Source organism: Ptychodera flava, chromosome 15 (genome assembly GCF_041260155.1).
Source record: "Ptychodera flava strain L36383 chromosome 15, AS_Pfla_20210202, whole genome shotgun sequence".
Lineage (NCBI taxonomy): Eukaryota > Metazoa > Hemichordata > Enteropneusta > Ptychoderidae > Ptychodera > Ptychodera flava.
The window spans coordinates 2,906,033-2,918,247 of NC_091942.1; the positions used below are offsets into that span (position 1 = coordinate 2,906,033).

Here is a 12,215-nt window from a genome sequence, read left to right on the forward strand (position 1 = left end):
TAAACAAATTACATACAACCAATATAATTATTGCCCGTAGTTCATCATTTCATTAGTTTATATCACGTGATGGTCACAACATTATTCAACGAAGCATCGGTGGTTCAGTGGTAGAATTCTCGCCTGCCACGCGGGAGGCCCGGGTTCGATTCCCGGCCGATGCATCTATAATTTTTCTTATATTTCCTGATATTTCTGTTTAATCATTTTTTCAGACTTTTTTTGAACTTACTTTTTTTTGTATAGTGTATGGCCATCGATAATGACAATAAAAAATCAAATGTTTAAAAAATTGTAGACTTGTGGTATATCTGCATACAAAAGTTTTAAGGGTGCACTGCTCTTTGTTTTGTCACAGAGGAGAATACACCGTGAAGATAGATTTTTAAATTCAAAATGTGACAATTCTTTGCTGGTATTCAGCTTGTGTCTACTCAAACTGAAACTCACGCAGAAAGTTACTTTTTTCGCAGGATGTCAATTTATCACCGGTACCATACACGGAAAACAGTGGCCCAGTGAATTTGTAGTTGCATGACTAATAAGAAAGATCTACATAGTGACTCCCTGTTACTTTAAACTAAAAGGAAAGCATGAGAAAAAGTCTAGACTTTCACTTTCAAAGTGTGTGTTACTTAAACTTGGCATTTAAAGCATTGATTTGATTTGCATTCGATCGTTTTACTCTGGAAAAGAAATGACACAATATTTTCTACCTCTCACTACACCAAAAACATCATGTAATATGGCTGTACAATCAAACTACTGTGTACAAACACACATGGAAAGATGCATATTTCAATGCGTGTTTGCACACTTGGGTTTGTTTGTACTGGAGTCCATTCAAGTTCAGGGTTAAACAGTAATAACCTATTATTAACAGATATGAACTGAAAATGCTCACGTGTTTCATACAGTTATGTGTAAATTTGAACCTTTGCCGCATGTTTGCAACTTCATTGAAAGTATTATGATCAACATAATGAACAATAATCACCGCCGATTAATTCTCAAAGGTCATGAAGTATACAAATATGTAATTAGCTGAAATAAAAATATAAAGTTCTTTGACTGCTGTCATTGTATCACCATTTTATATAGCAAGTGTAATTACCGTTGGCCAAGTCCTTCAAGCCATATATGCCGAGCTGTGAAAGCTCATTAGATATGCAAATTCTAAATTAGCTGACATGAAAATGTGAAATGACTTTCGATATTGTTTTAACCAGGTATAATCATCAATGTTGTCATGTTTTGCCAACTTTGATCAAGTAAATCCCAGTATATATCCCTAATAAGCAAAGTTCATTAAATATGTAAATTAGGAATTGACTTAAGTAAAAATGCTTAATGATTGTTAATAATGTTGTATCATGGTATCTGCAATATATGTAGCAAGTTTTGTCAACTTTGGTCAAGTCAATTCAGATATATATCTCTAATTAGGAAAGTTCATTAAACATGCAAATTAGGAATTGGCTGAAGAGAAAATGCTTAATGACTTTCAATAATATTGTATTACAGTGTCTGAAATGTACATAGCAAGTAACATCAATTTTGATCAAGTCAATTCATATGAATATCCCTAAGTAAGAAAATTCATTTAATATGCAAATAAGGAATTGGCTGAAGTAAAATGTCTTTTGACTTTCAATAATGTTATATCACAGTATCTTTGATGTATATAGCAAGTTTCAATGACTAAAATCAAGTTAAATTGTATTGCTAAGTTATCCCTATATACCAAAAATCAGACCTCTAGCTCTATTGGCTGGCTCAGAATTAGATATGCGCATAATTAATGAGGTACAGGATGTGATGTCATAAGGTCTCCCATCATACCAAATATGAAGGGTGTAGCACTTGTGGTTACTAAGTTATGGCCATATATGTATATTTGAGGTCAAAGGTCATCGGGATCACATGACATTTTGTCAAAAAAATTGTATTGCTAAGTTATACCTATATACCAAAAATCAGACCTCTAGCTCTATTGGCTGGCTCAGAATTAGATATGCGCATAATTAATGAGGTACAGGATGTGATGTCATAAGGTCTCCCATCATACCAAATATGAAGGGTGTAGCACTTGTGGTTACTTAGTTATGGCCATATATGTATATTTGAGGTCAAAGGTCATCGGGATCACATGACATTTTGTCAAAAAATTGTATTGCTAAGTTATCCCTATATACCAAAAATCAGACCTCTAGCTCTATTGGATGGCTCAGAATTAGATATGTGCATAATTAATGAGGTACAGGATGTGATGTCATAAGGTCTCCCATCATACCAAATTAGTCTGGTTCCCTGACCCATTTCCCCGGTAGAGGGCGTAGGGGAAATATAGGGTCAGGTACCGGCTAATGTAAACATGGACGCTATTGGGTTAAAATAAAACAAGCTGTGATTGGATGAAAGTAACACTTGTAACTTTTTCTCATCTTTCTTGGGTTTCGCACTTTCAGGCTCACTTGACACCAACTTCTTGTTTGTACCACAAAGCCGTGGAGGTAGAAAGAAAGACTTTCTACCTCCATGATTTAGCCACTGTGATTTAGCACACCTCTTAATACTTTTAGAACGTCGACATGATGCCTGGCATTTTTCATGACATTCGGACACCATTCTATCCATCGAAATCAATCGTCGTTCACAGATCCAACAAAGTTTGCTTTCAATTAGCTGTGATATCGCCACAGTCGGCGATGACCTCAATGACCCTAGCGCGTTCGATACACGCAACAAGTACTGCTGTGATATCACAGCCAGCCTTCAATCACCTCTATTTCCCCGTACTTCTGGATTAATCCTTTCAGTTTATGTTTCCCATCTCGTGTGCCAATGTTTTTGGTTCGGATACCAGTGTTCGAACATACTTCTGATCCAGTCGAATTTTGACCGGCGTTTTCATGGTAGCAGCCATATTTGTTGTAGCATGTTCTGTCAGGTGACTAACCTCCGCCATCTTGAACAAAATTCTGTTCAAGATGGCTACCCGGTACCTGACCCTATATTTCCCCACGCCCTCTACCGGGGAAATGGGTCAGGGAACCAGACTACATACCAAATATGAAGGGTGTAGCACTTGTGGTTACTTAGTTATGGCCATATATGTATATTTGAGGTCAAAGGTCATCGGGGTCACATGACATTTCGTCAAAAAAATGGTATTGCTAAGTTATCCCTATATACCAAAAATCAGACCTCTAGCTCTATTGGCTGGCTCAGAATTAGATATGCGCATAATTAATGAGGTACAGGATGTGATGTCATAAGGTCTCCCATCATACTAAATATGAAGGGTGTAGCACTTGTGGTTACTGAGTTATGGCCATATATGTATATTTGAGGTCAAAGGTCATCGAGATCACATGACATTTTGTCAAAAAATTTGTATTGCTAAGTTATCCCTATATACCAAAAATCAGACCTCCAGCTCTATTGGCTAGCTCAGAATTAGAAATGCACATAATAAATGAGTTGCAGGAAGATGCCAAGGTCAAAGGTCAAGTGGAATCCCAAAATTTTTGAGAGCAATTTGGTCCCCTGCTGGCCATTGTCCAATAGACGCTGGCTGTCTTGGACTTTAACATAGGCCAGAATAAGCCATTGCCATAGCTTAGCTGCATAGGTATAGGGGAGGTCAAAGGTCATAGAAAAATCAGAAAAATAATACTTTAAAAATCTTCTTCTCAAATTGGCAATACCTGTGACTTTGATATTTGGCATGAAGGAGCAAGGCTATATTAGGTCTAACCAGGATTAGGTTGGTAGCGGGTCGAGTTGACTGGGGTCGAGTTGGTTAGGGGTCGAGATGTCCAGAAACTATGGTCATCATGCTTCCCATAGACTACCATGTATCACAAAAATTAAAACTGTGATAACTTCATTAATATGCAAGCCACGCCCACCAAAACCTTTTCAGTTCTAGCCATTTGAATTCTGAAGATGTCTACCAAATTTGACTGAAATACGTTCAGCCGTTTTTGAGATAATGGGGATACAGACACACGGACACACAGACACACAGACACACAGACATGGCTAAACCATATGCTCACGTGTGTGAACACGTGAGCAAAAAATGAACATCAAGGAGCTGTGGGAGTCTAAATGATAAGGGGTGGACCATTTGATATCCTGGTGGGGTCTGGAAGATTTAAGAGGTTGCATTTTTTTCCATACCTGCTCCACTGTTCAATTTTTTTTCACTCTCTGATTATAAGTAACTTTTTTTCTCGCACTCCTCATTTGGATACTTTTCCCAACAACAAATGTACAGTCCTCTACTGTGTGCAGAGTAAAAATAAAAAAATGTGTTCCATAAAGTAACTTTTGATGGATTTTTTTTCTTTCACCTTAGTGAGTCATCTTTTTTCCTATGTCCCCTTTGGCTGAATTTTTTTTCCATTGACATTCGCTGGGAATATTTTTTTGAAAATCTTCCAGACCCCCCCCCCCCAAAAGGATATCAAATGGTCCTACCCTAAGATGTAAGTCTATACAACCACACCATACCATACAGCATACCCAGCATGGGCTGATAGAATACAAATACCATGGAGGCGGCGCTAGAGTCCATGATGACAAACTCTTACTTGTACTTTTGGTTCTCTTTGATGGCATTCATCCTATATTACGGTACTTGGAACACAACATGGTGAATAGCTCTAGGAAGCTGCTTGCAAGGACCAGTGATGACTACTGTCTTGTAGATTCATTCAGTGCATCCACTTAAGGCAAAACAAAATATGCTGGCATATGAATGAACCCATGATTGGGCCACAGGAAGATTTGCATAACATGTACAACAGGAAAATAGAGTAATGACTACATCAACTTGTTTCTGATTTGTATCACTCTGTTTAATCAATTAAATTTACAATACATGAATGGGCAGTAAATATTACAGATTTCATGAATATTAAGGAGAATTGCTCCTTGCCTGTGCAATTACGCTGGCTGATTTTTGAACCAAAGTAATCAATTACAATTAAAGTGGTCGATATTTGAAGACATGACGTTGGATCACAGTACAGGGATGGGCAATGGCACCCTCTATCGTCCCTAACAGCATATAATTGGTTACCTCAAGGTTAGTGCTGCAATCGATATACAAACCTTTTATGCAGAATTTAAAACTATCCTGCGGGATAAAATTTTTCAAATATTTTAGTCAGAAAGGTGGAAAGAAATATGTCATGACAAATACTGAATGACAGATTTGAAAATTAACCATGCTGAAAGTTTCATTTCAACACTAATTGTCTCTGCATGATCACAGTTCTATAAACCATAGACAGTACTCTACTGTCTATGTATAAACATGAGACAGCACTGAATCGTTTTGTCCTGTATGAAGTCTCAAAAGTAGATAAATACTTTGTAAGGTACACAGCACAATGGCATTTGTCCATTGACTTCATAGTAGTCACACTATTGAAAAGGACTTGTACATTTAAATCGTCAATTTGTACCAAAATTGGTATACTTGTGGGCATGTTCAAAAGATTTTTAAATCATGAAATATTTGCCCAGAATCAACATTAAGAGAATATCAAATTTGCAATGCTTGTATGCTATTCCAACATAAAATGACTGTACTTAAATAACACTGCTAGTTTAAACTCATCAAGATTGACAGATACTATGTACTGTTCTAAAAACTTCGCAGATGACCTTTGACCTTTCACTAGATTGACTTGAGTTCAACACTCTCTTTGGTGATATTGCACTATCATCAAATATACATTTTACTCCAGTAGGGTACTTTTGTCATAGGAATTGTAACAATTTTTTGAATCTCAACACTGATTGTCTAAAAATCAAATTCAAATCTGAACGAAAAACAGTTTTTGGATCGTGCTCTCTAAAATTTGTAGCACATAAATGTATTTTGTTGCAAAATTTATCTTCAAACCTTGTTTGCAATGGTTACAAGTTGAAAGCTGAAGATGACTTTTGGGGAGGGAAAGAGGAGGTTGGTGGTTCATTGATATAGATCAAAATGTTACAAAACTCATCATCAAAATTAATATGAATTTTGGAATAAAAAGGCTTTAGCTTTAGTAAATACATGCTTCAATTATCTTATTACATTATTATAGGCAGCCTCTTATTTCAAATGTTCTAATGTACATCATATTTCTGAATAAGAACTGTAGATGTAGTTGGCAGTGTTATGAATAACAGTCAATAAATGCTGTCACGTATGGAATTCAATGAGTGAAAGAAGAGTTCTGATTTGAAGGGAAAGAAAAAGTGCTTCAAGGCAACAAAGACTAGTCAAATTGAGAACTCAAGAGAGTTTCTGTGTTGGAGTATGGAATATTGATAAAATGGTATTTACTGTCTCTGTAGGTGTTTGGCAATGTTATGAATTACATTAATATTCAGCAATGTCATTTTCAATAAATGCTGTCATTTTTTGACACATACTGAGTGAAAGAAGAGTTTTCAGCTTTGAAGGGAAAGAATAAGTCAAATTGAGAACTCAAGAGAGTTTCTGTGTTGGAGTATGGAATATTGATAAAATGGTATTTACTGTCTCTTTGTTGCACCATCTTTGCAAAATCATCATTTGCTGATTTTCTGTCAATAAGACATTCTTTGTAAGTATTGCGTATGTGGGACTTGATGAAGATTTAGTAGAGTATTTAATATTGAGGATTGAATATTTATTAACTTCTGTGTTTCACTTGCTTTTGTGAAAGTTTGTTACTCATACGTGTCTGTGGAATGATGTGGAGTCAGTATGCATGTACTTCAGAATAAGACATAAAACAAGTATCATCTTTAACCATAGCTTTGTTTCAGATTCCTAACAAAAAACCCTTCTAGCAAGATTGTATCATCAATTGCAACACATTCTTAACATCTACGAACTGTTACACTTGTAAACCGATAAAAAAGTAAAGTAGCATTTATGAAGGCTGAAATGCAAAAGCAGTTAAAATTTTCAAAATATTTTCACCACCAATATCGACAGAATAGAATATGACAAGACTTTCAACAAAAGTACATGATCAAATGAATGAAAACATACTTGCCAAAAACTCACATCTCAGCTTTAAAATTATTGCACAATCTATAGTACCAAATAGTTAAAGCGTTATTCAAGGTTATACCAAGCATTAAATATCATCTGTGAACAAGTAACCAATAACTAAACTGATATAAAGAATATGTATGTTCTTTGCTAAAATAGACTTGATCCCTAATTTTATAATACATTACATACAGTATAAATTGCAATTTTTCCCAGGACAATAATCCTAGATTCTGCTCACAAACACTGATTGTTTGGTGAACTGAGAGAATGAACCAACATTACCATGAGTGTTAAGACATGGCAAAGTTGACAAGGTAACATGACTTGGACATATCTACGACATCCCCCTGATGTTTCAAGAACAATCATGGAAAAATAAACATTCTTGGAATCATTTATAGATACCGAGAGCTTTCTTTCACACTTTCCAACTTTGTAATGGAAAACAATGGGGTTGGGCTAAACCATTTCTGTAGTGAGGTCTAACTTTGTCACAGAAAACAACAGTGGGTGGGCTAAAGCATTTCTGTATAGTCTCAGGTTAAATGTCATGGAAAACAACAGAATTGTGTACGGCGGGAGAGGTGTAGTTCTGTGACACTAGAGGAACAGAAACTTAGATTGTGCACGCCTACTCATAATGAGACGATCAATGATGTAATCAGATAGATTTCTGAATCCTGAGTCAGTCTTTGGGAATTTAAATTGCTGTATTCTACAACACACAGTGCACAAATGCAAGGGCTTCAAGTATTCTACCATTCTACCAAGGTTCAGATACTCCATTCAACTATATTACAATGAAATTTTACTGGCAAGAATCATTGATAATTCAAAGAAAAATTCTCGTTACAAATGCAAACAACTTCATAAGATACAATATAAATCCTTCCTATAACATAAATAAGTGCTTTTTTGTCATATTTTAGAAAGCGTGAAATCAATGTTTAATATCAATGATAAACTTGATTACTCAGCATCATTACGGGAAAGCTCCATTAACTTAGGAATACCCTACTTCCCTACTTAGTTATCAATGATCAATTTCACAGACCTGCCTTTCCTACAATGGCACCAGCTGGATAAGATAAACAAAACAATGGAACATTCACACCTTGAGGGTTTTAAAAGTCTTCTGTTTGTCACCCAAGTTGGTCAGGCAAGGACCCGGGTTTCAGGTACCATGCAAGTTAATGCAGTCTTTCCCTAATGAACACAGCGGCATTTAATCCTAAGAGTAAGACAGTACTGGTCTCCAATGCATTTTATCAGCCTCATCCGCAATGACTGCTGGGTCATTTTCAAAACAAAAATTATAAAATACTGATGAATGTATGCAGCTGCCAAGGCATGACAACCTTATTTGTACAAAAAAAGCCATGTAGGTGTTTAGTTTTTGATTCAAAGCGACTTTAAAGTATGAACAAAGAAAGATATCAATGATAGTATGGAGGTAATCATTGTAATCAATGTACAATGACTTTCATGGTAGCCGACTTCAAAATCATCATATTCAATATGTTGAACTGGGTGATTATAGACTGAAGATTCAAAAGTTGGATTCGGGGTATAAAATAGAAAGAACCCATTGTTATATTACAACTTAGGTAAATTTGTTAATATTTGTTGTTACTTTTGAAAGTATTAGGATGTTTGGAGGACTTTGGCACTCTGCAAATCAGAGAGTGATCATACTTGAAAGAGAAATATAAGTCAGGCAGTGATAGTAAATTTGCATCGTCTAACAATACTTGCAATAGACATACTTTGCAAATTTTGAACTGATTTCTCTCATAATAGATGTTACAAGTTTTGTTAGGGAGAATAACTTCCACTTCTAAGTTTATATTGAAATGAATACAACACGCTAAAGTCAGAGATGCAATAAAACTCTTTAAGACTGATCTAATTTAGTTTCCAATATACATGAGATGAAGAATTTTGTACAACTTTTATGGCTCTGTCACTGCTTAGAGAAACAGTTATAAACAATAACACTTTTGGTCAAGTTCTCTAAAGATTTTAACAAAACCAATATCATTTTACAAATTATTTTTTGTACTTGCATTCATCTCTATATTATTTATAAATCTACATTCCTAAATACAATCTGGATACACTGCTAACATGATAAAGTAACAAAGGAATATGTTGCTTATATTTGCATTGCAGTACTGTATTCAACACCAGAGGGCACCATTCACCAAAGTTTGCTGTTCACTCCGAGAAGCAGTACAGATACTAAACTGAAGGAATTTTCTTCCTTCACTGGGAATAACTATGGTTTCTGAAAACAAATTAACTTCTATTTTGCACAATGATGATTCAGATTTGAAATGAGAGCAAAATTGCATTGTTGAGAGATCTGCATTCAGAGAATTTTCTGGCAAATTAAAGATCTATTGAACACAAGTTGTGAAAATAACTATCTACAGTAAAAATAGTCACCCAAATTTCTTTTTGCAAATTGCACAGTTGTCCATCAGTCTAAACTGTTCACTTCTAAATAATACCCAACAGAATCACTGAGTCCATCATCCTTTGTTACCTAGGTGATGACCGGCTCTTCTTCATCTTCCATGCTGTCATCACTGACGATGCCTGCATGGTTTGTGGCCTCAGCCGGCAAAACAGTTGATTCAGCAATCTGTGTGAGTGCCTTCATGACAACATCGGGCATGTGATCCAATACCATCCTGGCACTGACAGGAATCCCATTCAAGGTGTCGTGACCTGCCCAGTTGACCTTGTAAACAGGGTCAGTACACCATGTCCTGTAAAAAAACAAATATTGCAGCCATTTAATTGATATTTTCATCCGGCTGTCTGCAGAAATGACTTCCCCAACCTGTTGATACACAGTAATATTTATCATCGTACAATGTCTATGATCACACATGCTTGATATCGCTGCTTTTGGCTCTATACTGCATGGAATTTACATGGCGAAGTCAGATTTATCATACAAGTAACACTTTTATTTAGGCCATACACAGGTTATTTAAGATTGTGCAAAATGACTGAAAATAATTCCTTTTAGCTCTGGGCAACTGCAAAATGAGTTGTGGATGTAACTAGATGCGGTACTAGTTGGATTTTGCTCATCTGTTTTGGTCTAGTTGTTTGATCTTTTAAATGACCCAGTAATAAATGCTCCAATTCTCTGAAAAAATTATTCAATACCATTTATAATTTTCTTTCACTTATCGTTCAAAATTTTCTTCACAAATTAATCAAAAGATTTAATATGAGCAAATTCTATTTTTCATACTTCAAAAATACATGCTGATAATTACATTGATGATAGGAGTTTTGGGGACCTCATATGAAACTAAAATGAACTCAGAGAAGATAGTTTTAGTTGCGATCAAATTCAAGGTTTTCGTCTTTGCACATTCTATCAAACACTTTACACCACGCCTTTGCAGGAAGAACATTCCATATTATGTCAAACATGTTCTGTAAGAAAAAAAATCTGATTACCCTGGAATTTCTTCCGTGATGTGAATGATCTGTCCAGGTGGGAATAACGGAACCCGGGCACAGCTGCTCTCTTCCTGCTGTCCATCAGTGTAACTCCTTGGTCTGTTTCTGTTGCTGGCAGTTCTTTCCTCCAGTAATGGTTGACTGATATTCTGACCACTCTCAATGTCCTCAGACGGTGCTGGGATCCTGTCTGGAAAACCACACGCAGCATACCAGCAACCTCCAAGCAGAATTTGATACTGTAAAATCAAATTGAACCAATAATGTAGACTATCACACACAATGACACGGTCTTTTACCGTATAAGCTGTGAATACAATTAAACAGAACAATGCTTTTAAAGGTTTCTGAGTTTTTACATTAGAAAGTTAATGACTTCAGTAAATTGCAAATTGACAGTATGAACTCTACCATATTAGTTTGCATCTCTATGCTGTATACTTGATATTGAAAATATGAAATATTAACTGTATCAGAAGAACTGATCATATGAAGTTGATTTAATACATTATACATGCTATCACTCAGTTTTGATAGTGAAACAAAAGACATCGTATCCGTATAGAAATCATGACATTGTTTATATTTAGCAAAGATATGTTCAAAACACCAATGTTAAATGCAAAGTAGCATTCTACCATTTTTTGTATCAAACTGCAAACTCAAAATATCACAGATCACATGGAAAAACTTGCTTTGATAAAATAGTAACACTCGCAGGGATGTGGAGTGAGGTGTGTCCATGAACTTCATCAGTTGGCATTGACAATGAATAGTTACAGAGTGGAAACAGCAACATTACCTTTGGATGAGTGTTGTTCCTCAACACTCGTTGAAGTTTTTCTTTCAGATCTTCAAGAGACTGTAAACTAAGTCTGCAAAGATGAAAATAAAATTATTCATTATTCAGAATCTATGCTACAACTCATGCCATAGTTTTGTCTGGTACCTCCACAATTAATTCTGTATCTCTAAAAAAATTCAACCAACCATATTTGTATTCTCATTATCTTACAACTATAACTACTTAGCTATGCGGAAAGTTGTGGTGTTGGTTCATGTGTATTAGAAAATACAGTAGTTCATTGTTGCATACTACTATCATATTAAGAATTTCAAAACGAAAATGTGAAAACATACTAGTTTCTGTTTCCTCTAGATACTGACATTTACACAATATTCACCAGAGCTGAATTGGCATGGTAGATTTCCATTTGGACACATGTGTATATTACCCCATGATGTACGATAATTACACACAGAACTGAACATTTATTTGTGTTGATAACTGACTTACATGATGTTGCTGGGCAACTTGGCAATGTGAACTCATCATAGTCACTTACGGGTTATACAAATAGACTACACAAATTGTAAAATACACAATTGTGCATTTGATAGGTGTCCAGCAAAACATTATATTGAATATCCAAAGTCCAATATTTTGATGAAGTGTTGACATAGTTCACATATGTACCGACCAATCATATGGTTTCTTGCACAGTGTATTAAAAGATACTTAAAATGTATTGGTGAGCCGTGAAAACTTTATCTCTGATATTAATGACATGATCATCTAGTCTAAAATTGCTTGGATACTGAAACTGTGTGAGGCAGTTGACATTTGCTCCTAACATACCAAGTTGTGATTGTGCTACGGGCGGCAAATTTAATA

General features: G+C 35.5%; 2 protein-coding genes and 1 non-coding gene across 7 annotated transcripts in view; 1 reads left to right on the forward strand and 2 right to left on the reverse strand.

The window, feature by feature from the left end:
- The window catches only part of LOC139150901 (alpha-N-acetylgalactosaminide alpha-2,6-sialyltransferase 5-like), a 417,953-nt gene that overhangs the window by 184,453 nt on the left and 221,285 nt on the right, over nucleotides 1-12,215 (reverse strand). The gene's annotated exons all lie outside the window — the stretch shown is intronic.
- Nucleotides 94-164, forward strand: Trnag-gcc (transfer RNA glycine (anticodon GCC)). The gene has a single exon. It is a non-coding gene; the product is annotated as a tRNA-Gly (tRNA).
- The window catches only part of LOC139150873 (diacylglycerol lipase-beta-like), a 35,054-nt gene continuing 27,682 nt past the window's right edge, over nucleotides 4,844-12,215 (reverse strand). For all 3 annotated transcript variants that reach the window (XM_070723306.1, XM_070723305.1, XM_070723304.1), the window contains exons 11-13: nucleotides 11,343-11,415; nucleotides 10,538-10,779; nucleotides 4,844-9,828 (exon numbers count right to left, since the gene is read on the reverse strand). In XM_070723306.1, coding sequence (XP_070579407.1) covers nucleotides 9,603-9,828; nucleotides 10,538-10,779; nucleotides 11,343-11,415 — 541 coding nt within the window. In that variant the 3' untranslated portion in view covers nucleotides 4,844-9,602. The remainder of the gene's footprint in view (nucleotides 9,829-10,537; nucleotides 10,780-11,342; nucleotides 11,416-12,215) is intronic.